Source organism: Xenopus tropicalis, chromosome 9 (assembly GCF_000004195.4).
Source record: "Xenopus tropicalis strain Nigerian chromosome 9, UCB_Xtro_10.0, whole genome shotgun sequence".
Lineage (NCBI taxonomy): Eukaryota > Metazoa > Chordata > Amphibia > Anura > Pipidae > Xenopus > Xenopus tropicalis.
The window spans coordinates 77,106,271-77,132,981 of record NC_030685.2 but is presented as its reverse complement, the minus strand read 5'-3'; the positions used below and the strand labels follow the sequence as shown (position 1 = coordinate 77,132,981).

The window sequence follows — 26,711 nt, the reverse complement described above, 5'->3', positions numbered from 1 at the left end:
CTAGAATCTCAGCCATAAAGAAGGGCAGGACTGCTGCTTACAATGGGGGGGGGGGGGGGTCAGATAGAATCTGTGCCACTGTGACAGAATGCTCTGTTATACAGATAGCTAGAATCTCAGCCATAAAGCAGGGCAGGACTGCTGCTTACAATGGGGGGTCAGATAGGATCTGTGCCACTGTGACAGAATGCTCTGTTATACAGATAGCTAGAATCTCAGCCATAAAGCAGGGCAGGACTGCTGCTTACAATGGGGGGGATCAGATAGGATCTGTGCTACTGTGACAGAATGCTTTGCTTTTCTTTGCATATGGGACTCCTTGGTGACTCTCCTTCTATTTTACAGTGGGGTAAATTATAAAACGATGTTATCGGGTATAATTGCTTATTGATGTCATTTTTGTCAGGACTGACTAAAACATCACAGATAATGTACCCTCCTTGCCAACTATAAAGGTATTATAATTTACCTCAGAATTCCTTGTCCTTCATGACTACAAATATCCGTATATTTTTCAGCAGGGGCGGCTTGTTCTATACAAGTTTATATTATTCTATATAAGTTTATATTATCTATATTATTATATATGATATGTGTACATAGGCTGTATCACAAGTAAACATTACCATGCAGAGCGCGTCCACGGCGCACGGGGCCGCGCCCTGCGCGCTCCCGAGCCGTCGCTACTACGCGCGTCCCCCTCCCATGTGTGCTGCTGCGCGCAGGGCCTGACGGGATCGCTCGCCGCCTTGGTAATGTCCGCCATGTTTGCCATGGCGCAGGGAGCGGATCGAGCCAACAAAGCCCGGATCTAGGAACGAGGAGGCGCCGCCCGAGCCGCCGCATTCCGCCCCTTCTCGCACCCCGGGGTCCCCATGAGTCCACAGGGGACGTTACCGTGCGGCTCCGGCTGGTCTTTCTGACTGAGATTTTTACGTGTTTTTTTTGTTGTTCCTCCCCCCTCCCCTGCGCGTCGGGTGTTTGTGTGAGACAATGAGCAAACTCTCCTTCCGAGCGCGGGCGCTAGACGCCGCCAAACCTCTCCCTATCTACCGCGGCAAAGACATGCCCGACCTCAATGACTGCGTCTCTATCAACCGGGCCGTGCCGCAGATGCCGACGGGGATGGAAAAGGAGGAGGAATCGGTATGTAATATATATATTTTTTTTCATTCCCCCCTCCTCCCTCCATTGTAAATGGGAGATTGGTATTCAGGATGCCTCTTACGCCGGACGGGATACGTAGGGGTCGCTGTTTTGCCTGCTAGCTACGTCAGGGTTGGTTGGCGTAAGGCTCTGGCAGGCGTAGTTGGCGGCAACCGCCATGTTGTTGCGTGCGGTCCCTACGTCAAAGTGGGATGGGGATCGGGACGTAGGCGCAAGTGGTGTTGTGAATAGGAAGCGGCGTTGGGGGAAGCGTAGCGCAGCGGCTGCAGTTCTGTTGCCGGCTTGAGCTGTGTGTGTTATTGATACTGCTGTCAGTGTTATTAAAGGGGAAGTTCTCCCTAAACATAGTTACCTATAGACAGTAGCCAACTAGGTGTATTAGTCTGTGTGTGTTATTATTCGCGTTTTGTCATTCTGAACCCCTGTCATTTTTATTTTAAATTGCTGTCTGGTTGCCAAGACGCTTTTATTTAAAGGGGATACAAACCCTCACTTTAATGAAAGTAGATATAATTATAAGTAACTTTTTTTCCTACATTAGACATCTTCAAAAGATGTTACTGTAATTTCAGCGGGAAGCAATGTCTGTCCCTTTCTGCTCCACTGTTTCTTCCCTTTGTATCGCACTCATGCTTCCTAGGTTGGATATTGGGGAGTCTTTTCTTCCCCTTTAAAGTAGAAAGATGTTTCTTTTGGGGGAGGAGTCTGTGTTTGGAGGCTGAGGGAAAGGGACCCCTGCAGCCAGCAAAGCCTTATACTAAAAGCTCTTGGTTTAGTTGCCCTTTAAATCAGGGCTCCAGTATTCCCAGGGCATCTCTCAGTGTCTATAGGAATCCAAGAGCATCTGCTACAGCTGTGACTCTCCAGCTGTGTTTCATAACACTAGCAGCTGATACTCCGTCTCCCAGCATCCCTTGTGGGTACCAAGTGGGAGTGGTAGTTCAGCCTCACGTTGGTTTATGCCGCACGTAAGTGAAATGGTGCGGCGGGAGAAGCTGCACGGCTGGCCCAGGGCACGGCGGTCCGTACGGAGCCGCTTTACAAGCGTGTGTGATAGTAAAAGCGCAGAGAGATGTGTTTCCTGAATGAGAGCTGGGCCCCGCCCCTCGCACCCTGCTATTGGCTGCGCCTGATCCTGCTGTCACAAGCTCCCGCTAGCGCCAAATTATGTCCCGCCCCCGTGTGACGCAAGCTGCGCTGATTGGATGGACGTGTTCCCGTCCGCTTGGTTTGTCTGGCGAGCTCCTTCCTGCTCAGTAGTGTTCGGCTTGTGGTACATTCAGCACCGAGGGCGTTTGTCCTGGGTCCTCAGGGATGTCCAGCCTGCGCAGAGCGGAGCCCTCTTCGCCTTATTTCAAGCTTGCAGCCCTTCAATTGCAGAGCCCACCTTTCTTACAATTGCAATTGAGCATCAGCTGTTGTCGGCCTGCGACTTTGTCTTGGAATCTGTTAGAGATGATTCCTATAGTGTGTGAGCCCCCTAACAGGGCAGCCTTTCCTACCATAGCAATCACCTGTGCTGCTATTGTTTATTTGAAGGGTTAGTTCACCTTTTTGTATGAGGTAGATGAAGATATTCTAGACAATGCATTTGGTCTTCATTTTTTGTATTTCTTGTTGTCTTTGAATGCTTTAGATTTCAGTAGCGCTCCAGCTTGGGATTTCGGCAGCTGCCTGGTTGCTAGGGTCCAGTTTAAGGTCCCCATACACCTTGGACCGATTCGTCAGCTAATTGGCCTGTGTATGGGCAGAAATGAGCGGCCTGGCAGACCGATATCTGGCTTGAAATTTGCCAGATCTCGATCGGCCAGGTTAGAAAATCCAGTCGGTTGGGGGACCGCATCGGCTCGTTGATGCGGTCCCCGAACCGACTGCCCATGGCCGCAAATGTAAGGGCCAAACGATCGGATTATTATTTTTTTTTTTTAAAGCAACTTGCTACCCGATATCGCCCACCCGTAGGTGGGGATATCAGGTAAAGATCGCCAAGCGAGCGGATCTAATAGTGTATGGGGACCTTTACCCTTGCAACCATGTAGTAGTTTGAGTGAGAGCCTGGAAGATGAATAGGAGAGGAGTGAATAAAGAGATACACGATTCAGTGTAACAATAAAATTATAGCCCCATAGAGCTGGGGTCAAGTAATTAAAACATTGAAAATTGTTTATATTAAACGAAGATTTGAAAAGTTAAGGACCCCGTTAACAGTACAACAGTTGTACATACCGTGTCCAAAAATACACTTTTTAAACACTTGAAATTTGGTTTTATGTTGTTGCAAATGACTCCTGTACCCTAGTACCGGGCACAGATATGCTGTGTCAGTATTTCCCTCATTTAATTCTGAATAATGCAACAAATGGGCAAGATATTCCCCCATGTTCCTTGATGTTGGGATTAGCAATTTGCATCCTGACTTGTAAATTAGTTACTCATATTTATTGATTTATTATGTTAGCATTTTAAAGGAAGTAATAAACCCATATCAAATGAGAGTGTTGTGCATTTTTTCAGTTCTGTTTCTTGTCAGTTAACAGGTGGCTTTGTTACTAAGTACTTACCTTGGGGACTGGCCAAAACATCATACACCATACAACATTATTCTTGTAATATGTTTTATATGTCATGGAATTCAGTTTGTTATTCTGTTAAATCTTATTTCTTGTCTCTGCGTTGCTGTACAGATATAACTTATCCTTATTAACAGCCAAAAGTTTTAAGGGCTCATTTACCAAAACAGTGCTCTATGTTAAGTTCAGGACAGAGAATAATAATAGATCAGTCAATATATATATATTTACAAATAACTTGGAAACCCTTTTCATTTCCATTTAGAAATGAGCCCTTTAGTCTGTGGGTTCCTATGCAAGCAGACATTTCCACTGTACTCACTTCTTTGTATCACAGCACAGGTATGGGACCTGTTATTCAGAATGCTCGGGGGCCTGGGGTCTTTCCGTAATTTGGATCTCTATACATCAAGTCTGCTAAAAATCATTTAAATATTAATTTAAACCCAGTAGGCTTGTTTTGTCTCCAATAAGGATTAATTATATCTTAGCTGTGATCAAGTACAGGTACTTTTTATTATTACAGAGAAAAGGGAATCATTTAACCATTAAATAAACCCAATAGGGCTGTTCTGCCCCCAATAAGGGGTAATTACATCTTAGTTGGGATCAAGTACAGGTACTGTTTTATTATTACAGAGAAAAGGGAACCATTTAACCATTAAATAAACCCAATAGGGCTGTTCTGCCCCCAATAAGGGGTAATTATATCTTAGTTGGGATCAAGTACAGGTACTGTTTTATTATTACAGAGAAAAGGGAATCATTTAACCATTAAATAAACCCAATAGGATTGTTCTGCCCCCAATAAGGGGTAATTATATCTTAGTTGGGATCAAGTACAGGTACTGTTTTATTATTACAGAGAAAAGGGAATCATTTAACCATGAAATAAATCCATTAGGACTGTTTTGCCCCCAATAAGGGGTAATTATATCTTAGTTGGGATCAAGTACAGGTACTGTTTTATTATTACAGAAAAAAAGGAAATCATTTTTAAAAATTAGAATTATTTGCTTATAATGGAGTCTATGGGAGATGGCCTTTCCGTAATTCGGAACTTTCTGGATAATGTGTTTCTGGATAAGGCATCCCATATCTGCACATTTTTACATTATTATTATTATTATCAACTCTTACTTATGAAGCTCTAACATGTTCTTCAGCTCATTACAGTAAATTGTTGTATGCAATTAAACATAAAGATTACATATTAATATTAACTAGTACAAGGCCCTGCTCAGTCTAAAACTTAGTAATATGTTTTGAGGCATATTTAGTTAGGTTGGCTATATATACAGGTACATTGTTTAATATATGACTCTTATGTTGTGTCTGTGTGTGATGTACATAGCTGAAATTCTAGTGCAGTGCCTGTACATCTGCTAGGGGTCTGTAGGTCTGGTATTTGTGTGTGCACCTTTGGGAAATAAAGTTTTTGTGGTAGGCAATCAATATTAAAATTAAACTAAAACATAGAATGTTGAAATGCAAAAGTTTTTAAATTGCATTTGTCAGAGATGTGAAATTCAGCAGCGGCGCTTTATTTATTCTGCTTCTTGAATAATGGAATGTTGTTGCCATAATATGAAACTGAAAGCAGCCTGATATATTCACCAGTTGGTGCAGAGAGCCTGAAGCCATTTCTGTTTATTACCTGTGTCCTCCTTTCTTAGCAGTACCCATTTAAAGGCACACTAACCTCTCCATATAACTCAAATAAGGTATCTGATGTAAGTGCATAAATTGCATATCCTCCATCTAAATGATATTAGAATTCAAGGCATACTGCTGTTATTGCTATCTATAATAGTTTGGCCTGGCTGCCTACTAAAGTGCTTGCTGATTCTACTACACTTTCCCCAGTGTCCCAGGGTTTTCCTGATGAGATGCTGAAACCAGAACAGAACTGACCCAAATCCGTTTTCATATTCGTACCATGAACATTCTTATACTGTAGCCGCTTAACTGTGTCGTTGAACTGTTTGACTTTCAGATTTACTTTTTATTCATTTTAATGAGATTTCACCATCATGTTGACCCAAGGCATTAAACTGCCTTCCCATTTATGGGTATTATGGCTTGTGTTTACTTGAAAGCAAGCAAGCATACAGCTCCATCAGATGCAGTCATTAATACAGAGTGAGAGTGCGTTGTTGAGCTGCTTTAGAGAAATGGGTTGTTTTTACTTAGTGCCAGACCAATTGGAAATAAAAGGTTATATCTCCAATACAGTTAAAGCTAAAGCTGGTTTGTTAATTTCATCTGTTCCGCCTAGTAGGATTAGCACATAGTGTCAAAGGGGTGGTTCACCTTTCCATTAACTTTTAGTATGTTATAGAATGTCCTATTTCCAGCAACTTTGCAATTGGTCTTCATTAATTATTTTTTATATTTTTCACACCGTTTACCTTCCACTTCTACATTTTTCTAGCGTTCAAATGTGGGGGTCACAGACCCTGACAGCCAAAAACTATTTCTCTGTGTACTTACAAATATATTAATATGGTTACTTTTTATTCCTTATCTTACTATTCAGTCTCTCTCCTATTTCTATTCCAGTCTTTCATTTAACCCACTGCGTGGTTGCTAAGGTAAACAAGACCCTAGCAACCAGATAGCGACTGAAATTCCAAACTAGAGAGCAACTGAAAACATTGTGACTGGGCACAATTCACAACTTCTTCTCTAGGGCTTATGCATAATTATTATTAACATTTAATTTATAAAGCGCCAACATATTCCGCAGCGCTGTACAATAAGTGGGTTTCATATATTGGACATACAGAGTAACATATAAAGCAATCAATAACCGATACAAGAGGTGAAGAGGGCCCTGCCCAAAAGAGCTTACAATTTAGAAGGAGAAAGGGTTGAGACACAAGGTGTGATTGATTTGATGCACTCCCACCATGCAGCCCATAAGATAATACATCAAGTGAGCGGTGTTTGTCACTCCATGCTTGATGCCGTATTGTAGTACAGGTATCGAGCCCTTATCTGGAAACCCATTATCCAGAAAGTTCAGAATTATGGAAAGGTCATCTCCCATAGACTCCATTTTAATCAAGTTTACATTTTTAAAAATGCTTTCCTTTTTCTCTGTAATAATAAAACAGTACCTGTACTTGATCCCAACTAAGATATAATTAATCTTTATTGGAGGCAAAACAAGCCTATTGGGTTTATTCAATATTTAAATGATTTTTTAGCAGACTTAAGGTATGGAGATCCAAATTACGGAAAGATCCCTTTTACGGAAAACCCCAGGTCCCAAGCATTCTGGATAATAGGTCCCATACCTGTAATCATCAACCCATCGTCCCGCTCAGAGAACAGTCTCATAGCACAAAGCTATATCCAGCAATAGGTGTATGTGTTTATACTTCTTGTGTATTTCCCATGTGTTTCACTAGGAATGTTTTGACGCCCAGTTCAGTGGTTCATACACAGATAGGTTTGCTGACTGATAAGAATAGTAAATAAATAGGAAGCGATACTAAAGGCAACATCATTACTATGCCGTCTGTAGCAGTTATAGGTCAGCAAGCAGAAGGGCATTGCTCTTTTTGCCCATAAGGTTATCCAGAAAGTGAAAACCAATGAACTTACATTACCCTATAATAAAGACCTATTGCCTAAGGGCCAGCATTATTCTGGTATTATTTTTTATTAAATTGCTGTTAATATTTGAAGACATAATCAAATCTAAGACCTTGGGTTTTCCTTACGCTAGCTCTGTCGTAGGTCTTGTGATTCAGCAGGGCCTTGTGATTCTATTTCTATTTTGTAATCCTTTAAGCAATTGTTCACTTTTTGAGTTAACTTTTAATTAGACATAGGGAGTAATATTCTAAGTCAGTTTGCAATTGGTCTTTTTTTTTTGTTTGTGGTTTTTGAATTATGTAGCTTTTTGTTCAGCAGCTCTCCAGTTTGGAATTTCAGATGCTATCCGGTTGCTAAGGTCCAAATTACTGAATAGAAATATAAGTAATAAAAAATAAAAAAATAACAAATTCTACCCTCACAAATCAATAGTTTAGGGGCTGTAAGGGTCAGTGACCCCTATTTGAAAGCTTAAGAGTCAGAAGAAGAGGGCAATCAAATGGGAGGCTTCTTTCCATGTGTTGTTTGTGACTGAGCAGTATTCTGTGATCAGGGGACCCAGTATTAAGTTCTAGGTTTTGAAGTTCTTGCACACAAGCACTGCTCTGGGCAGGGTTCATGAACAGCGCAAGGTAAAACCCAGGGGTGCAGATGGGCATTTAAACATTTCATTCATGCCAAGGCCAGAAAAACACCATCTGGCCTATTTGTTTTCTGGATCTGCCGTTTAACTGTGTTTGTGCTGTGGTTAGAGATGTACGGGATGCCAGCCTGAATATGTAATTCCATTTGTGGCCCAACTGGGCCAGCTGTTAAAGACTTAATGGCACTATGATACAATATTACAGCTGTGGGAAATAATAAGAGAACTTGCAGCCAGCCTTCCTAGGAGATGCTAGCCATAGTGGCAATTGCCCGTAGTCCCTTTGCCTATGTACCACACCAGCGAAAGTGCAGCCTTGGAATAAGTTATTATTAGTTAATACTGGTTACTGCATGGGACAAAGGGGACACTACTGGGGACAAAATAATCCTTCCATGGCTTTTTGCTGAAAAAAATAAGGGTTTTGAACTCATTAAAAAACATAATGAGAATTCTATGATGACATTTAGAAATCAGTGTAATTAAGTATTCAGCCTGCTGCAGAATCAAATATGTGCAGTCTTTCCTTTCAATTACTTGTTGTTGGTACCCAGCAGTCACAGATCTCTGTTATATCTTTTTAATTGTTTCTGTAAGCCAAGTTTTTGTTTCCCTTCTAATAAATGAGTCCCCAGCAGTTTTTGCTCTACATACCCCTACACCCCTGACATAAAGTGACTTATATTACTGTTGCCTGCAAAATACTGTTGGTAAACCATGCATATGCTCATTTTCTTTATTCCATAACTTGTATGCAGCGTAATGGGCCTTTTCGGCGTATATTATTTTGTATGCTTAGACTTCTGTATGTGCAGTGTAAGTTAACTGGAAGCAAATACTGTATTGGCCCTAGGGTGAAGCTGTTGCTAGAGGCAGACACTGACAAGGTTATTGCATGGAGCTGAATGTAAGGTTAATGGCTGGCAGCTAGTCGCTTGCCTAGTTAGCTTCTTTCTGGGGCAGAGCTGTTGCCGTTTGTGGTATCCGTCATATGGAAGTGTTAGCTTTTCTACAGGCATTTGTGCGAGTGGGCTTTTTGGGGTCCGTCTCTCACATAATAGGCATGAGGGAATATACACCAACTGTAATTCAGCCAGACTGCTGTATAAAACCACAAATGACAAGGGGCATAGAGTTGGTACTTTTCATTGAAACATTATTAAATATAAAGTGGGAAGGGGAAGACCTGTGGCAGGGGTGGCATTTTACTGCTGTATTTTCCCAGGAAAGAATGCCACACCATTTCAGGTATTGTGGATCACTGGGTTCATGGCCCAGATGTGTTAGTGCCAAGAAAGCAACTATTGCCCTGTGTGTGGCTGGCTTTACATACAGAGGGATAGAATGGACTTAGCTACTAATAACTTTCTTGCTTATTTTGATCAGTGAGTCCTATTCATCTCATGTTTCTCTTTGCACTTATGTGTGGTGCTGCCATACATTTAAACCAACTGTATTTGCAATATTTTTTGATCTAAGGGGAATACCTAAACCAGCAGTGAATTATAACCGTAAGGGTAGTGGCACACACAGGGAGATTTGTTGCTAGTGGCTAAATCTCCGCTACAGTGGGTGACAAATCTGCCCAAAATGCTTTCCCCCCCTGCAGTAAAGTGAATTGCTGTTGGGAAAGCACACGCAATGCTTGGTTTTCCGAAGTTTCCTGAGCATAATACTGGGAAAGCCATTTTATGGAGGTTAGTCACCTGCGGTAGCCGAGATTTAATTACAGGTAATCTCCCAGTGTGCCACTGCCCTTGGGTAAATCTGTGCTACTGTGACTATAGTGTACTTTACATACACTAATATACATTATTTAAATTTGGTTTTCTCCAGTATTGGAATTCAAAGCTCACAGCAAGCAGTGCCATTTTGTGGACACTGTTGTTAAGGCTAGCATTGCTTAGATCTGATGCCTATGCACAGGATATACAGCTATAGAGCGTGAGGAGGGGGGAATAGGAGGAGTGCAGCGACATATAGAAAGTGCTAAATGGAAAGTGAAAGTAACTGCCTGCCCCACCTCTAGGAAAGGAAAATAGCAGCTGGCCAGGCAATACATGATTGAAGCTTTTTTTAATACTTATAACAGATGTGGATGTTTAAAAAAGAAATTCAAGTTTCATATTAAATTTGCAAAGGACTTTTTATTATACATGTTTTATTATATATGTTATGTGTGGGTGACAGGTCCCCTTTAAGTGCTTGGTGATGGCAAGGTTTCACTACAAATGCTTGGGGGGAGAGGTGATTAGTTAGGCCTGTAAGCTATAGTCTATGGCAGTGATCCCCAACCAGTGGCTCGTGAGCAACATGTTGCTCCCCAACCCCTTGGATGTTGCTCTCAGTGGCCTCAAAGCAGGGGCTTATTTTTGAATTTCTGGTAAGGAGGCAGGTTTTGGTTGCATAAAAAACAATTATAATGCCAAACAGAGCCCTCTGTAGGCTGTCAGTCCAAATAGGGGCTACCAATTAGCCAATTATAGCTCTTATTGGCACCCTCCGGAACCTTTTTTATACTTGTGTTGCTCCGCAACACTTTTTCCATTTAATTGTGGCTCACGTGTATAAAAGGTTTGGGGATACCTGGTCTATGGCATACTTTTAATTCTAATTGATTTTAAATAATTATTTCATATTTGCCAGAAAATCTGTGTTTTACTTTTTGTTTTTTTCTGTACAAGGATTAGCCACGAGCAGTTAGACATTATGGCCACGGAGCTGCACTGGGCAAGAGACCGCTTTGCTAGGCAACAAGCCTGTGTTCATACCTTGCCTGTTTTATTCCCAGCTTTATACATAAAGGGCATCTTTGGGCTGACATTTCATTCAGTTACATACCCAGCTGCTCTGACATTTACTACAGTGTATCCTTTAAACTGCTGCAACCTGTCAAAACTGTGTATGGGAAGAGAGAAGGGGGGCTTTACGCTTAGGGCTTCAGGCATGGCCCGTGTGGCCACTAACAGCCCGCTCACCCACATTTTGGGAAATACAAGTCTTTGTTATTACTAGTTGGCTGATGACCTCTCATACACAGTGGTAAAGGTACTAAACTGGTTGATTTTCAGGCCAGGATCACTGTCTCAAATGTCAGTCAGTGAGAATGACCTAGTGCCCCATGGCTTGCTGGTTTGGCCAGCCACAGCAGCCCTGGGGTAACTGATTTCAGAGGCATTTGTGGGTGCACCGTGGGAACAGAAGACATGTCAATCTGTGACTTATGGTGTTTTTGCTGAATGAGGGTATAAATCTGATGCCAGTGACAGGTTGGGACTTTGCTGGGATGTTAAGGCAATATGTTCTTTGGTGACTTTTTTTCTGCCTTATTTTAAGCAGCAGTCGAAATTGGTGCCAAATACGGGCGGATAGAATTCTTTATTCATACACTGCGCCTCTTTCATGTTGGAGTGCAGTTTGTGCTTGTCAGAGGTGGCAGATTTAGAGCAGAACCTGGAAGTGAGTAATTATCCCTCAGGGTCTCTTTATTCCACCCAAACCTCTACCCTGACCCCCCCTTTTGTTTTTGTCTCGCTCTGTGCAATATACATTCATTTGTAATGCCATTTCTGTGCAAAATGGGTTTGGTGTCATTGCCAGTAGGGTGTTTACTGGTTAGTAGGAGCTACATATCTCTGACTTTTCTCTGTATCAGGGAAGATAGATTTCCTGGTAGGAGTCGCTTTGTGCGTGAAATCTGGTTGGAAGCTGTAAGTGAAAGTGGTGTGTGTAATAGTGAATAGCGCATACATGCCCTAAGTCAGTGGAATGTCATTTCATTCAGTTTATTTGCCTTGAATATATTGTATGCCTTTATTATTGTAGCCCACACAATGCTTCATAGGTACCTGTATTGCATTTTGATGTTTGGTTTTGGATCTCAGTTGGGATCTATAGTATCTATACTGCAGGTTATTATTACCTTGTATATGATATTACTGTCTGACCAACCTGACAGTTTGCGGGTTGAGAAATACATTTTGTTCTGCCACTGCTAGTAACACACGCCAATGTCTACACTGAATATAATACTTCCACATGCGGCACAGAAACGCTTTGTCTTTCCTTCCTTCCGCTTGCCCACAGGCTCTCTGGATTGACTGCAAAGGTATCACAAGGTAAAAGACAAAGCCATCAGGTGATCAGTGTGTAATTACAGCAACGAGAGCGGTTACATAATTGGGAGCCATGCCCAGTTCCTTAGAACTACCAGCTTTGCTGACATTTACTAGGAGAGCCTGATCAAATTGGAAATAGGCTAATATCCAGAACAGGTTCAGCCACTACTGGGCTAGAAAGACTGAGCTAATGGTAGCCAGTCCAATATCATGGAAAGTTACCAGTATCCGATGTTCCAACATGGACTGTATCCATTGCGGATAAGATTGTCAGTGTTGGTTTATCCAGTCTGCGGGACCTGGCTGCTGTTGTGTAATGAGTGGCAAGGTGGGGGGGCACCTTGTGCATGGGTGGCTGCTTAGAAATTGAGATTTTTTTGCCTTTTACTTGTTGTTGCCTCAGTACAATTGCTTGGTAAATATATATTGTAATAGGAAACCTACAGCCTCATGGATGTTATTGATTACAGCTTCCAGCATTTTGGTTGTTGTGGTTCTGCTGTGGCTTGTAGTTCAGTGATATCTTGGGGCCAAAGACTGCTGTGCCCCCCCCCCCCAGCTGCTGGCAGGGTTGAAGGGTTAGGGTAATGGCACACAGAGCCTGGGCAAAAAAAGGTGCCCAAAACTGCCCCCAGTAATGTGTGTGGTGGTGAATGTGGGTGTTGTGGTGCTGCCTATTTCAGCTGTTTAAAAAACATACAGGGCCTGAAAATCTGTATTTCTTTCCTCTGAAAAAGCAGCTTCAGGGTTGTTTTGGATGTCTTAACATTCCTAAGATGTATGGCAAAATAATATCTGTGCGTTGTGTCCAGCAGCGATGAGGTTCCCCTGTGTTACTACTCATTCCTCAATTCATTTATAGCATTGCAGAAAGACACAGAAAAAGCTCAAACCATTGCATGTGAGTAGCCTATGGGAATGTTGTGCTCGGGCTCAAAATGCAAGATGCAATAACTACTAAAGACTCGGGCATAGCTGTGTTTGGCAGTAAGTTCTGACTGTCGGATTCACACCAGTACCAAGGGAAAGGTGCAGCAATAGGTGTTCCGTTGTGTATATGTATGTACTGCCCAAGCAAGTTATCCAAAGATATGTGTTTGTGATTACTCCAAGAACAAATGCAGTGAGCAGCACAGACAGATGGCAGGGGTCTCTCGGCGGGTTACGTTCCTCGTGGGTATCATACTGGTTAGTGTCATTATGCACAAGTTTCTGTGTTTCTGTGCCAGCATCGCCGTGCCCACCTGTTTCTGTGGCCCCCTTGTTTAATCTAGGAAAGCATGTGTTTGGTTTTGGCAGTGTAATTAAATGGTGACTAACACTCTTTGTCAGCATATTTCCAACCCAGCTGATCCATAGTAATAAATGGAATTGTGGCATATAAAAGCTGCTCCAGCTGAAAGGGCACAACTACTCTCCAAGCATAAAGGGCAAATAAAGGCTGCGTAACTGTGTGTGCTAGGAATGCAAAATCTTTCGTTTGTGTGCACTGTGACTCCTATGATCCCAGGGGGCGGCCCTTAGTACTTAAAATGGCAGTTTTCTATTTAGGATTACCCAATAGCACATACTACTAAAGTATATTTTCATGAAAATGGTTTATTTAGATAAAGCAGGGTTTTACATATGAGCTTGTTTATGCAATATATTTTTATAGCCATTGTTTGGGGGTATAGTTTCCCTTTAAGCACCAACTCAAGCTCTGCCTTTCGGCCACCCCTCTAGTAGAGTGTGCGATGGCGCAGACCAATGCATGTCCCACGATCAATGCACTTCTGCAGCAAAAGAGTTTCTTATTGGCAATTAAACTGTTTCCTTTACAATTATCTGTTCTGCATAGAGCAGAGTAAGTAATATGGCAGCTCCTGTTTGTTTAAAATGCCAATAAAGAGAGATGGAATGCTCTGGGCACACTAAGAGATGTCATTATACTTTCATATTTAAGGAAAAAAGCAACACTTTTATAAATAGAAATGATAGTCATGTCCTTTTATTCTGTTATTCTTCCCCTGACTGTATCTATTGTGGGGAATCTGTTCCTTCCTCTCCCCCACGTTCCCCTCTGTTCTATATAGAAGCTGTAATAGTGTTACAGGCCTGCTCTTTGTTACACAATGTAACACTTGGTATTTCTGCAAGAGAGAGAAGCGCTTTCCTTTTCCCACAGTAACTTGCACAGTGCCATGGAATGTCTGTCTGGTAATTACACAATTATAGGGTGCCAGGAGTTAAGGCAAAAATCATTGTTTATGTTTCCGCCTCGCATCTGTTGCTTTTTTTCCCCAAGTGTGATCATCTCTTATGCGCATTAGCTGGCTTGTTCCTCGTGGAGTGTGAATGCATACTAATGTTACTCTGCTATGAGGGGCTTCTCCCTGCTGGAGGGACACTGTTACCCCATATACACGTTCACTTGTCACTAGAAAGCACTGCAAGTTGCCCATTACATTATCCAGCTTGAATTGCCTATACTGGGTGCATGGTTCTGATCACCACCGCAAGTAATGGCAACCAAATGCAACATGGCCCATATCCAGGAGGCTTATAGCATATTTTAGCTGGCTTAAAAATGCCCATCATCAGGGTCGGCCTGTGGGGTGTAGGGCCCACCGGGGCTGCCACCCCAAGGGCCCTAAGGGTGCCCCCGCCGGTCGTGTCCCCCTAACCCCCCGCAGAGCGTCAAGGGAGGAAAGGTTGGCTGGGGGAGCGCATGAATGGGATACATGCAGAAGTGTTTTAAGCTATATAGTGCTCTCAGCCGCACTTCCATGTGTATCCCTTTAAAGTCAATGGGAGCAGCCGTTTGTGATCACCTGCCAAGCATGCTGCATTTGTGCTTAAGGGTGAAGACACACAGGGCTACTAGTAGCAGCTATTTGTCTCGGCTACTAAAATAGACAATGCTGATCATTTACTGATAATTGTCTCTACGTATGTTTTAGCAAAGGCAATTCTCAGTAATGTCTATGGCAGGGTATTTTCTGGCGTTTAGTAGCCGTGCAAAAGTAGCTGCTACTAGTAGCTCCGTGTGTTTTCTTTTCTGTTTGCTTATAGGTAATACAGTGAAGCCACAGGGGGAGAGGGCTGCTCCTCTGTTTAACATGGCTGCACTTCATATTCATAATATTTTAAGGATCATATCTTTCTCTGACTCCTGCATTCATTCTTCATTCCTAATCAGTGCTGAGAAACAGCAGCCACTCCTCCTTTGGCATCGTCCCCTTCTTTGGTTCCTAAGCGTGTCCCTCGGTTCCTGCATCTGGCTGCTTTCCTAGATATCCTGAACAACATGATGTAATTTAATGTGACTACATGTAATATCGTGTAATTTTCTGCAAGTCATCCCATCATAACTTTTCTTCTGAAATTAAAATAATGTGCTGCTTTCCTGCTCCCAATAGCAACAAAAAAATTCCATCTTTTCCCTTAAAGCTGCTAAATTAGTCTAAAAAGAATTCCCATTATCAGATATAGTGTGAATAAAGTACCCCCTGTTGTACTAATATAAGGATATTATAAGTCACCGAGGATTTCCATGATCATATAAACGCATGCGGCCAAAGGCTGAGTGCTTTTACACAGGTCATGGAACTCCTAGGTGACTTTCAATATCCTTATATTTTTTAATAGGGGGTTCTTCATTTATTTTAATACACAAGTTTCACTGATGTGTCACGTGACAAATTACATCATCCAGCCCCAATTATAACTAATGACATCACTAAGCACCCTGTATAAAAATGTAATTTATGGGATATTCATGCCTCTTGCACTTTTTAATATTTTATTTTATTGGGAATACAGCCTGGAAGCCTGTTATTATTGGCTACATTAGCCAGATGTCCTGCTCGCCATTTATTATTACATCTGTGAAGTGTGTTGTTATCCTGGTATGAAGGTAGTAACCTAGTCATGGTCATCCTACATGCTCTTAATCAAAGGGTCCACACTATTACCCTACCCCATTACCCATAGTCCTGTCTAAACAGCTTTTCTGATTGGCAGACTTGCCACATCTTTCCTTAGCTCCTCCCACAAGGCTTCTGTTGTGTATATAAACCTCACCAAGAAGCCAAAAGGGCTTGTGGTCTAGCAGTTCAGCATAGCTATTACCCTATACTAAGTACAATGCTACTGGGAAATTTAAAGGTACAGTCACCCTTAAGGTAGTATTAATGTAGGGATAGAAAGTCAGTGAGCTGGGTGCTGCTGGTTTATGCATATAATCTAAAATATAAAGTCCGGGAACCATGGGAGCACACTGATCATTTTCCAGGGGCGATATTAACTTTGATACATTTCTTCCATGGCAATAATGCCACTGCACAACCCCTGTATATGCAATATATACCCCTTTTATACAATGAAAATGTATGTCTTCAAATCAGTGTACATTAATTATTTTGACAATCTTAAGTCTTATGCCATTCTTGCCAGATGGATAGTTACGCTTGGGACTGAAATCTGTCATGTTATTCCATGGCTCCATAGACTGCTATAGCGGCTGGAAGCCTCATTGGCTAGCAAGAGCCACCAAAATGGTGGCTGCCAACAATGTTCTAATTCATTGCTCCCCAACTCGTTGGATGTTGCTCTCAGTGCCCCCAAACCAGGGAGTTAATTTTGAATTCCTGACTTGGGGGCAAGTTTTGGTTGAATAAAAACAAGATTTACTCCCAAATAAAGCCCCCTGTAAGCTGATAGTGTGCATAGAGGCTGCCTAATAGCCAATCACAGCCCTTATTTGGCTCCTCCATGAACTTTTATGATGCTTGTGTTGCTCTCCAAGTCTTTTTACATTTGACTGTGGCTTATGAGTAAAGGTCCCCATACACGGGCCGATAGTAGCTACCGATATCTGTCCCTTGGACCTATTCGACAGCTTATCAGACCGTGTAGGGGCATAAACGAGGGGCCTGCCCGACTGATATCTGGCCTAAAATTGACCAGATATCGATCCGCCAGGTTAGAAAATTCAGTCGGATTGGGGACTGAATCAGCTCGTTGATGCGGTCCCCAAACCGACTGCCCCATTGACGCCAATATAATGGCCCCCGTAGGTGGGGATATCGGGTGAAGATCTGCTCGCTTGGCGATCTCTCCAAGCGAGCGGATCTCAACGTGTATGGGGGCCTTAAGAAAGGTTGGGGACCCCTGTTCTAATTCATCTATTCAGGCAGGGATTTTTCTCTGTGTAAAACAATCCACTTCCCCATTCTTCTCCGTATTCAGGATGGTATATTTTCCTCTTAATGATTATGGAAGTGGGTTGGGGCTGTGAGACTGGAAAATCAAACAGTATTCAGTTATTTATAGCTTTTGTAAACTGTGTCGCTCTAAGGAAAATAGGTTTCCATTATAGTGCCCCTGTCATTTTCCTTTTTGTACTTACTGCAGAAATATAAATACATATATTGGTAACAAAGTGCCTAGAAATAATGTAGCACAGGAGATATTAAATGGTACACATGAAAAGATGACATATTCTTGGTTTTAGCCACTAATAGGTTTGAGTCCATTTCTGTAAATGTGCTTTGGCCAGACAGATAGCCAGAAATGTGAAGGCCCTGACAATGGGAGAATAAATGCCCTTTTATAACACAGGCTGTGCAGGTATGATATGCCATTTCTATGACACTCTCTCCCTTGCCTTTGTTACATGGATACTGAATAATAATTCACTTTCAGCTTTCTCTGCCAGTGCTCAATTAAATATCCTACTTAGCCTGCAGTGGTATGGTGCCCCACAGTGGCCAAATTACCTTGAAAATAGTAACATGCCCAAATAGATGCCCATAACTTGGGTTTCTGGGGGCTTTATGTACTCTCATTTATATGTTATAGGCATATGATACTGACCAAATAAAAGGAACACAAACAAACTGTTTGAAATAACAGAAATGGAATATTGTGTGTTCATTAAGACAGATGTTCTCTACTGGCAGCCACGCTGGAATCAACCCATTACAGTGTCCCGTGTCCCTGATCTAGAATGTGCATAATGATTCTGGGACCTTATACGGGCTCAGCAACACAATACTTGCCTATTCTTCAGAGGGTTATATACCAGGAGAAGTCCAAGAGAACCTTGTTTGTGAGCTTCTTTTTATACTGCTAAGCAGCCCGAGCAAGTGAGAAATTATAAACATAATGCTTTGCATTTATGGGCACAAATTGCTTCAGATAACAGATGGATGCTTAATGTGTTCTAGAGAGAACAAAGCAATTTTGCATAAAGCAACAAAGTACACATTTTATCCACCGCACACATCTGAAATGTAATAACCAGTCTATGTTATAGCTTTGGCATTAATGTTGTGTTATTTTCTTCCTGGAATTGGTAGCCCCATGGCTCCTGCTCTTTTCAGCCTGGGTGCAACTTGGGTCACAGAATGACCCCTGCAGTTGCATGTATCTGTTTTCTGTTCTTGCAGATTTTTCCTGCCATTGGTAAGATGGGTATACAATGGGGTTGTCTAAGAGTAGTTCTTCACCAATTTTACTTACCAGTTTGTGTTACCAGCTGGGTGTGTTCTGACTGTATTAAATAATAGGAATCTAATGGCATAGACTGGGCCCAGTAAGGCAGATACAGCCTCTAGATATTATTGTCTGAGTAAAGTGTTTATTTTTACTTAAATATGTGTAATATTGTGTAGTGTAGTGTTCACAAATATTTTACTTTGCTGCTTTAAAAGTAATTGGTGCTTTTTGTCCTCCTATGAGAGATTCTGTTTCCTTTCTGGCAAACAACAGAAACCTATTATGCTGTATTGCGTGGATTTTAGATACGTTCTTAACTTGTCCCCAAAACACAGAGCAGGATCATATATAATCCTTAATAAAAAAAATTGAGTGCGAATTCTAAAATGGTGTCTTTTTCCTCCTCTGTTTCAAACACACACCATGCGCTATCGATTGGCCAGATATAGACTGTACAGGATTGAAAACATCTTGGAGTTTGTCCAGTTAGCCCATTGGTGCATTGGTTGCCCCAGAGGCCCCATTTATGATCTGATTGTGAACTAACTTAAAGGAACAGTAACACTAAAAAATAAAAATGTTTTAAAATAATTAAAATATAATGTACTATTGCCCTGCACTGGTAAAAGTTGCGTGTTTGCTTCAGAAAGACTACTATAGTTAATAGAAATAGCTGCTGTGTAGCCACGGGGGCAGCCATTTAAATTGAAAAAAGGAGAAAAGGCACAGGTTACATAAGAAGATACCAGATAAACTGTGTAGAATACAATGGGAATCTGTTACTTATCTGTTATCTGCTTAGTAACCTGTGCCTTTTCTCCTTTTTTCAATTTAAAAGGCTGCCCCCATGTCTACACAGCAGGGTATTTATATAAACTGCAGTAGTGTTTATGAAGAAAACACACAACTTTTACCAGTGCAGAGCAATAGCATATAATATATTAATTATTTTTATACACTTTCATTTTTTGGTGTTACTGTTCCTTTAATCGGTATAGTTGATTCCCCTTCTTGGGTTGCCATACTAATTGATCTTTTCATATGAGTGCCCAGCTTTAGTTAAGACAGCAGTTGCACTGTACCTATAAACTACCTAAATACCTGAACCTCTAATGTAACAAAATAATGGGGTAATTATGTGATGAAAGTACATCTTTAGATTTTCTTATAGCTTGTGTTGAGAGTGAGCATAAAACTGTGACACCCCGCCATTCTGCTGTTATGTACAGATGCAGCCAAGTTCCTTTACCATGTTGTTGCGTTATGTCACAAGGGAAAAAAAAAATAACACCAAAATTAACCCCCAGGTGGGGCACGGTCTGTCTATGGCATTTTCTATTGTGTTTTGCTGGCAAGTCTTTGCAGTTGAGCACCATCTAGAGGCAGTATTTAAAGGGGTTGTTCACCTTTCAAGTTAATGTTTAGTATGATGTAGAGCAGTGCTGTCCAACACGAATGCGTCCCGCGACCCCCCTCTGTGTGGCCCCCCACCTGTCTGGCTGCTTTGATGGCTTACCTTTGTGTAAGCTTTAAATGGTATCAGTACTGTGATTAACTGCCCCCCCCCCCCCCTGCATGGTTCTCACCTCAGATTCAGGCTGTAATCAGGCTGTATTGTTTAAATATGTAATCCCCTGTGTTGTTCACACCTTTTAATCTCTGCATTGTTCTACCCCCTGCAGTGTTCACACCTCAGGCTCAGGCTGTAATCACTCCCATTGTTCACTTCTTCACACCTCAGGAGCAGTAGAAACCCACAAATAATCCCTGCATACTACAAAAAGAACATATACTGAGGTGGTACTGCAATTAAAAAGTTTTTTAATATATAGTTATTGTGCAGACTGTAGGAGCAGTGCCAGCATTGTGTCACAGTAGGCTGCCTGTGTGTGAGCATAGGGCAAGCAGAGTATGGCACACACAGGCAGGGTAGGGAAGGCAGAGTATGGCACACACAGGCAGAGTAGGGCAGGCAGAGTATGGCACACACAGGCAGAGTAGGGCAAGTAGAGTATGGCACACACAGGCAGGGTAGGGAAGGCAGAGTATGGCACACACAGGCAGAGTAGGGCAGGCAGAGTATGGCACACACAGGCCAAGTTTGGCACAAACCAGCCAAGAATGGCACACACAGTGAAAGTATGGCACACGCAGGCAGGGTAGGGAAGGCAGAGTATGGCACACACAAAGGCAGGGTAGGGCAGGCAGAGTATGGCAGGTTTTTGCTGTACTACAACCATTAATATGGGTATGGTCATGTGATAACATGGGTGTGGTTTCAAGTGGGTGCGGTTTCAAAAAGGGGAGTGGTCAAAACTGGCTTCCATTATCGTCCCTCCACCACGTAGGTCGGAAAAATTCCGGCCCTCGGTACAACAGAAGTTGGACAGCACTGATGTAGAGAGTAATATTCTGAGACAATTTGCAAATGGTCTTCATTTTTTCTTTAGTTTAGTTTTTAGTTTTTTTCGGTTCAGGAGTTCTCTGGTTTGGAGTTTCAGCAGCTATTTGGTTGTTAGGGTCCAAGTTACCTTAGCAACCAGGGAGTAGTTTGGAGAGAGACTGGTATGTGAATAAGAGAGGGCCTGAATAGAAAAGAAAGGTACAAAAAGTAACAATAACAATAGAATTGTAGCCTCGCATAGCAATAGTTAGCAAAGAGTTGTAAGAAGAAGGCAAATAATTCAAAAACTATAACAAATAAATAATGTAGACCAAGTGAAAAGTTGTTTAGAATTGGCCATTCTATAACATACTAAAAGTTTAACTTTAAGGTGAACCGCAAGGTACAGAGAGAGAAAAAGGTCATATAAATAAAATACAAATAGTTTGCTTAAAATTAGCCTCTGTGGGAGAGAGCACTCCTCTGTCCAGAACCTGTAATAATCTTCAGTCAGTGCACCTTATATTAATATATTCAGGGTGGGTTACAGGAGTAAATTCAGATTTATGCCATGTATTTGTGTGTGTGCATAAGGAAAGGGAGAGGATTAGTAGGAAGGAAGGTCTGTGTGTTGCACAGTAGGGCAGCTCCATTCAGCCTAAGGGACATTACCATAACAAATAGGCATTTAAAGGCTCCACTTTCAGTTTTCAAGCTTTTGCCTGTGTTATGTTGATGGCGCACATGGTGCCAGAGCAATAACTCATTGTTATTATTATCAGGCCACGTGTAGGAAACTGCTGCGGGCTGCTCATTAGCATCCCCGTGCTTTTATTTGTAGGCATTTCTCTGCTCCAACTGGGTGATGTATTATCTGCGCTCCCACACCGTTATACACAAGCGCTGACTCAACATGAGAATGGCCTTATCCTTGCTCAGTATTGTCACCCTTTCCCTGCTGGGCACACAGGGATACACAGGGGAAAGAAACTGGGGGTAATTATTGGGGCTGTACTTTCTCCAAGACCATAATCTTGGAGGGCACACATAATATACACACATATATATATATATATATATATATTTATTATATATATATATATATATATATATATTTATTATATATATATATATATATATTTATTATATATATATATATATATATTTATTATATATATATATATATATATATATATATATATATATATATATATATATATATATATATATATATATATATTATATATATATATATATATTTATTATATATATATATATATATATATTATACAGTGGCTTGCAAAAGTATTCGGCCCCCTTGAACTTTTCCACATTTTGTCACATTACAGCCACAAGCATGAATCAATTTTATTGGAATTCCACGTGAAAGGCCAATACAAAGTGGTGTACACGTGAGAAGTGGAACGAAAATCATACATGATTCCAAACATTTTTTACAAATAAATAACTGCAAAGTGGGGTGTGCGTAATTATTCAGCCCCCTGAGTCAATACTTTGTAGAAGCACCTTTTGCTGCAATTACAGCTGCCAGTCTTTTAGGGTATGTCTCTACCAGCTTTGCACATCTACAGACTGAAATCCTTGCCCATTCTTCTTTGCAAAACAGCTCCAGCTCAGTCAGATTAGATGGACAGCGTTTGGGAACAGCAGTTTTCAGATCTTGCCACAGATTCTTGATTGGATTTAGATCTGGACTTTGACTGGGCCATTCTAACACATGGATATGTTTTGTTTTAAACCATTCCATTGTTGCCCTGGCTTTATGTTTAGGGTCCTTGTCCTGCTGGAAGGTGAACCTCCGCCCCAGTCTCAAGTCTTTTGCAGACTCCAAGAGGTTTTCTTCCAAGATTGCCCTGTATTTGGTTCCATCCATCTTCCCATCAACTCTGACCAGCTTCCCTGTCCCTGCTGAAGAGAAGCCCCCCCAGAGCATGATGCTGCCCCCCCATATGTGACAGTGGGGATGGTGTGTCCAGGGTGATGTGCAGTGTTAGTTTTCTGCCACACATAGCATTTTGCATTTTGGCCAAAAAGTTCCATTTTGGTCTCATCTGACCAGAGCACCTTCTTCCACATGTTTGCTGTGTCCCCCACATGGCTTGTGGCAAACTGCAAACGGGACTTCTTATGGTTTTCTGTTAACAATGGCTTTCTTCTTGCCACTCTTCCATAAAGGTCAACTTTGTGCAGTGCACGACTAATAGTTGTCCTATGGACAGATTCCCCCACCTGAGCTGTAGATCTCTGCAGCTCCCCCAGAGTCACCATGGGCCTCTTGGCTGCATTTCTGATCAGCGCTCTCCTTGTTCGGCCTGTGAGTTTAGGGGGACGGCCTTGTCTTGGTAGGTTTACAGTTGTGCCATACTCCTTCAATTTCTGAATGATCGCTTGAACAGTGCTCCGTGGGATGTTCAAGGCTTTGGAAATCTTTTTGTAGCCTAAGCCTGCTTTAAATTTCTCAATAACTTTATCCCTGACCTGTCTGGTGTGTTCTTTGGACTTCATGGTGTTGTTGCTCCCAATATTCTCTAAGACAACTTCTGAGGCCGTCACAGAGCAGCTGTATTTGTACTGACATTAGATTACACACAGGTGCACTCTATTTAGTCATTAGCACTCATCAGGCAATGTCGATGGGCACCTGACTGCACTTAGACCAAAGGGGGCTGAATAATTACGCACACCCCACTTTGCAGTTATTTATTTGTAAAAAATGTTTGGAATCATGTATGATTTCGTTCCACTTCTCACGTGTACACCTCTTAGTACTGATCTTTTACGTGGAATTCAAATAAAATTGATTCATGTTTGTGGCTGTAATGTGACAAAATGTGGAAAAGTTCAAGGGGGCCGAATACTTTTGCAAGTCACTATATATATATATATATATAATTCATTAGCAGAAGCTGTGATGCTTCTCCCCTTTGTGGCCATATGGTGATTCTTACATTGCTTTTGTCTGTATAGAGAGCTGAGACAAGTACAGGTATGGGACCTGTTATCCAGAATGCTCGGGACCTGGGGTTTTCTGGATAAGGGATCTTTTCATAATTTGGATCTCCATACCTTAAGTCTACTTAAAAATTAATAAAACATTAATTAAACCCAATAGGATTGTTTTGCGTCCAATAAGGATTAATTATATCTTGGTTGGGACCAAGTACAGGTACTGTTTTATTATTACAGAGAAAAGGGAATCATTTAACCATGAAATAAACCCAATAGGGCTGTTCTGCCCCAATAAGGGGTAATTATATCTTAGTTGGGATCAAGTACAGGTACTGTTTTATTATTACAGAGAAAAGGGAATCATTTAACCATGAAATAAACCCAATAGGGCTGTTCTGCCCCCAATAAGGGGTAATTATATCTTAGTTGGGATCAAGTACAGGTACTGTTTTATTATTAGAGAGAAAAGGGAATCATTTAACCATTAAATAAACCCAATAGGATGGTTCTGCCCCAATAAGGGGTAATTATATCTTAGTTGGGATCAAGTACAAGTACTGTGTTATTATTACAGAGAAAAGGGAATTATTTAACCATTAAATAAACCCAATAGGACTGTTCTGCCCCCAATAAGGGGTAATTATATCTTAGTTGGGATCAAATACAGGTACTGTTTTATTATTACAGAGAAAAGGGAATCATTTAAAAAAATTAGAATTATTTGCTTATAATGAAGTCTAGGGGAGATGGCCTTTCCGTAATTCAATGGGTTTCTGGAGAAGGGATCCATACCCTGTAGTTACTAAGTATAAGCATCTGTGGAGTGTGTAAGTGGCACCTATATATTTTAATAGGGTAGTTAATGTTTAAGTTCATTTTTAATAGTTATTTGCCTTCCTTTTCTGCCTCTTCCTAGCTTTTAAATGGGGGTTGCTGACCCCGGCAGCAATTTCTCTGTAAGGTTACTTAGTAAGTAATCTTCCAGTTTCTTGTTCAAACTACTACCTGGTTGCCAGGTTAAACTGAACCCTAGCAACAAGAGAGCTGCTGAAAAAAAGCTAAATCATTTAAAACATTTAAAAAAAAGCCCAGTTTGTCTCAGGATATCACTGTCTTCAGCATACTACAAGTTAATTTAAAGGGGAACGACCCTTTTAAGGTTTAAGGGACTGTGAGAGATGATAAAGTGTCCCATCAGGAGAATGAGGGGTATGCTTTTCATTGGAAGCTACTGTACAAAAGAAGCTGTTTTTCTATTTTTCCATTCTACAGGTTTGAGCACATTTTGACACTTTACAGAAAAAAAAACACTTGCTATTTTGAGGATATTGTCAAAGGGAAAGCAAGTTCTATTCAGCCGGTAATTCTTCTCCTGGAACAGAATAGATTGCTGTTTCTCATATGATCCACCCTTCCCTAGGGTAAATCTGACCCCTGATCTCAGATATTATACAAAGTTGCATCACTACATTACCGTTTTTTAATCAGAACATTAAGATCACCCTAATTATATCCCAATACATTGGCTGCCATTCTTCCCCACAGCTCTTCTGGGAGCTCTGTGAGTTGTAGTTACACTTCCCCCGGCAGTCGGGTCATTTCTGATATGTAATGCCTCGCTGGCAGTATCCCGGGCAATCCCATGGGCCATGCCTGCCCTATACGCACACACGCTATAACGAATAGAAAACATATATATGTATATATAATAACTCTGTAATGGTTTCTTTTAAGTGGTAGCAGTGAAGTCAGGCTGATTAGGAAGATGACACAGGTACACTGAGCGAGTGTGTCATTATCATGGTTGGAGGTGATGGCAGGATCAGTATGTATGTATAATGGGCTGGTATCCATGGAAACAAGGAGATGCACACTGATAAATACGAAATGGATTCAAACACAGACCATGACTTGCTCTGTATAAAGCTGTGAGATGCTGTGTGGCCCTTTGTTATAGGTTCCTGGGAGTTTCTAGCCCACTGATGTACCGGAGCCAGAAGCTCTTGGTGTCCCCTTATGTACATATAACATAAAGGGAATTGTGCCTTCTGATCTGTGACATATCTTTATATAGCATTACTGTATGGATGAATAGACTGAACGTTCACTCCAATAAATATACGCATATACGCAATATAGTGTTATGAGAATGAGGAGCTTCCTGACCCTTACAGCTTGCAGTGTAAATGCTATGGGCATCTCCCTGGGCTTGGGGCACACACTAGGCACTTTGTATAGTGCAGGTCACCCACCACTCATTGTGCGGAATCAAAACTTCCACTAGGACCTTTGGTAGCCTACTAGTGCCAGTTATATATCCAATACAGATCGTCAAAGGCTGGGGGTCACTGGTACATGGGCAAGAAGTCCTTCTTCTTAAAGGAAAACTATACCCCCAGAATGAATACTTAACATAGTTTATATTATGTTAAGTGGCCTATTATAGAATCTCTCCAAACTGGAATATATATATCAGTAAATATTGCCCTTTTACATCCTTTCCCTTGAGCCGCCATTTAGTGCTGGGCTGTGTGCTCCCTCAGAGATCAGCTGACCGGAAATAATGCAACTCTAACTGTAACAGGAAGTAGTGTGGGAGCAAAAGGCAGAACTCTGTCCATTCATTGGCTGATGGGGCCTAGCATGTAAGTGTGCCTTGGCTTGTTTGTGTGCACTGTGAATCCTATGATCCCAGGGGGCGGCCCTTAATTCTTAAAATGGCAGTTTTCTATTCAGGATTACCCAATAGCACATACTACTAAAAAGTATAT

The 26,711-nt window shown here is 41.5% G+C and overlaps 1 protein-coding gene across 1 annotated transcript in view; it reads left to right on the top strand.

Annotated features, from left to right (window-relative positions):
- Positions 1-757: 757 nt before the first annotated feature.
- Positions 758-26,711, top strand: part of epc2 (enhancer of polycomb homolog 2) — a 39,098-nt gene continuing 13,144 nt past the window's right edge. The window contains 1 exon segment of the mRNA NM_001005683.1: positions 758-1,146. Coding sequence (NP_001005683.1) covers positions 994-1,146 — 153 coding nt within the window. The 5' untranslated portion in view covers positions 758-993.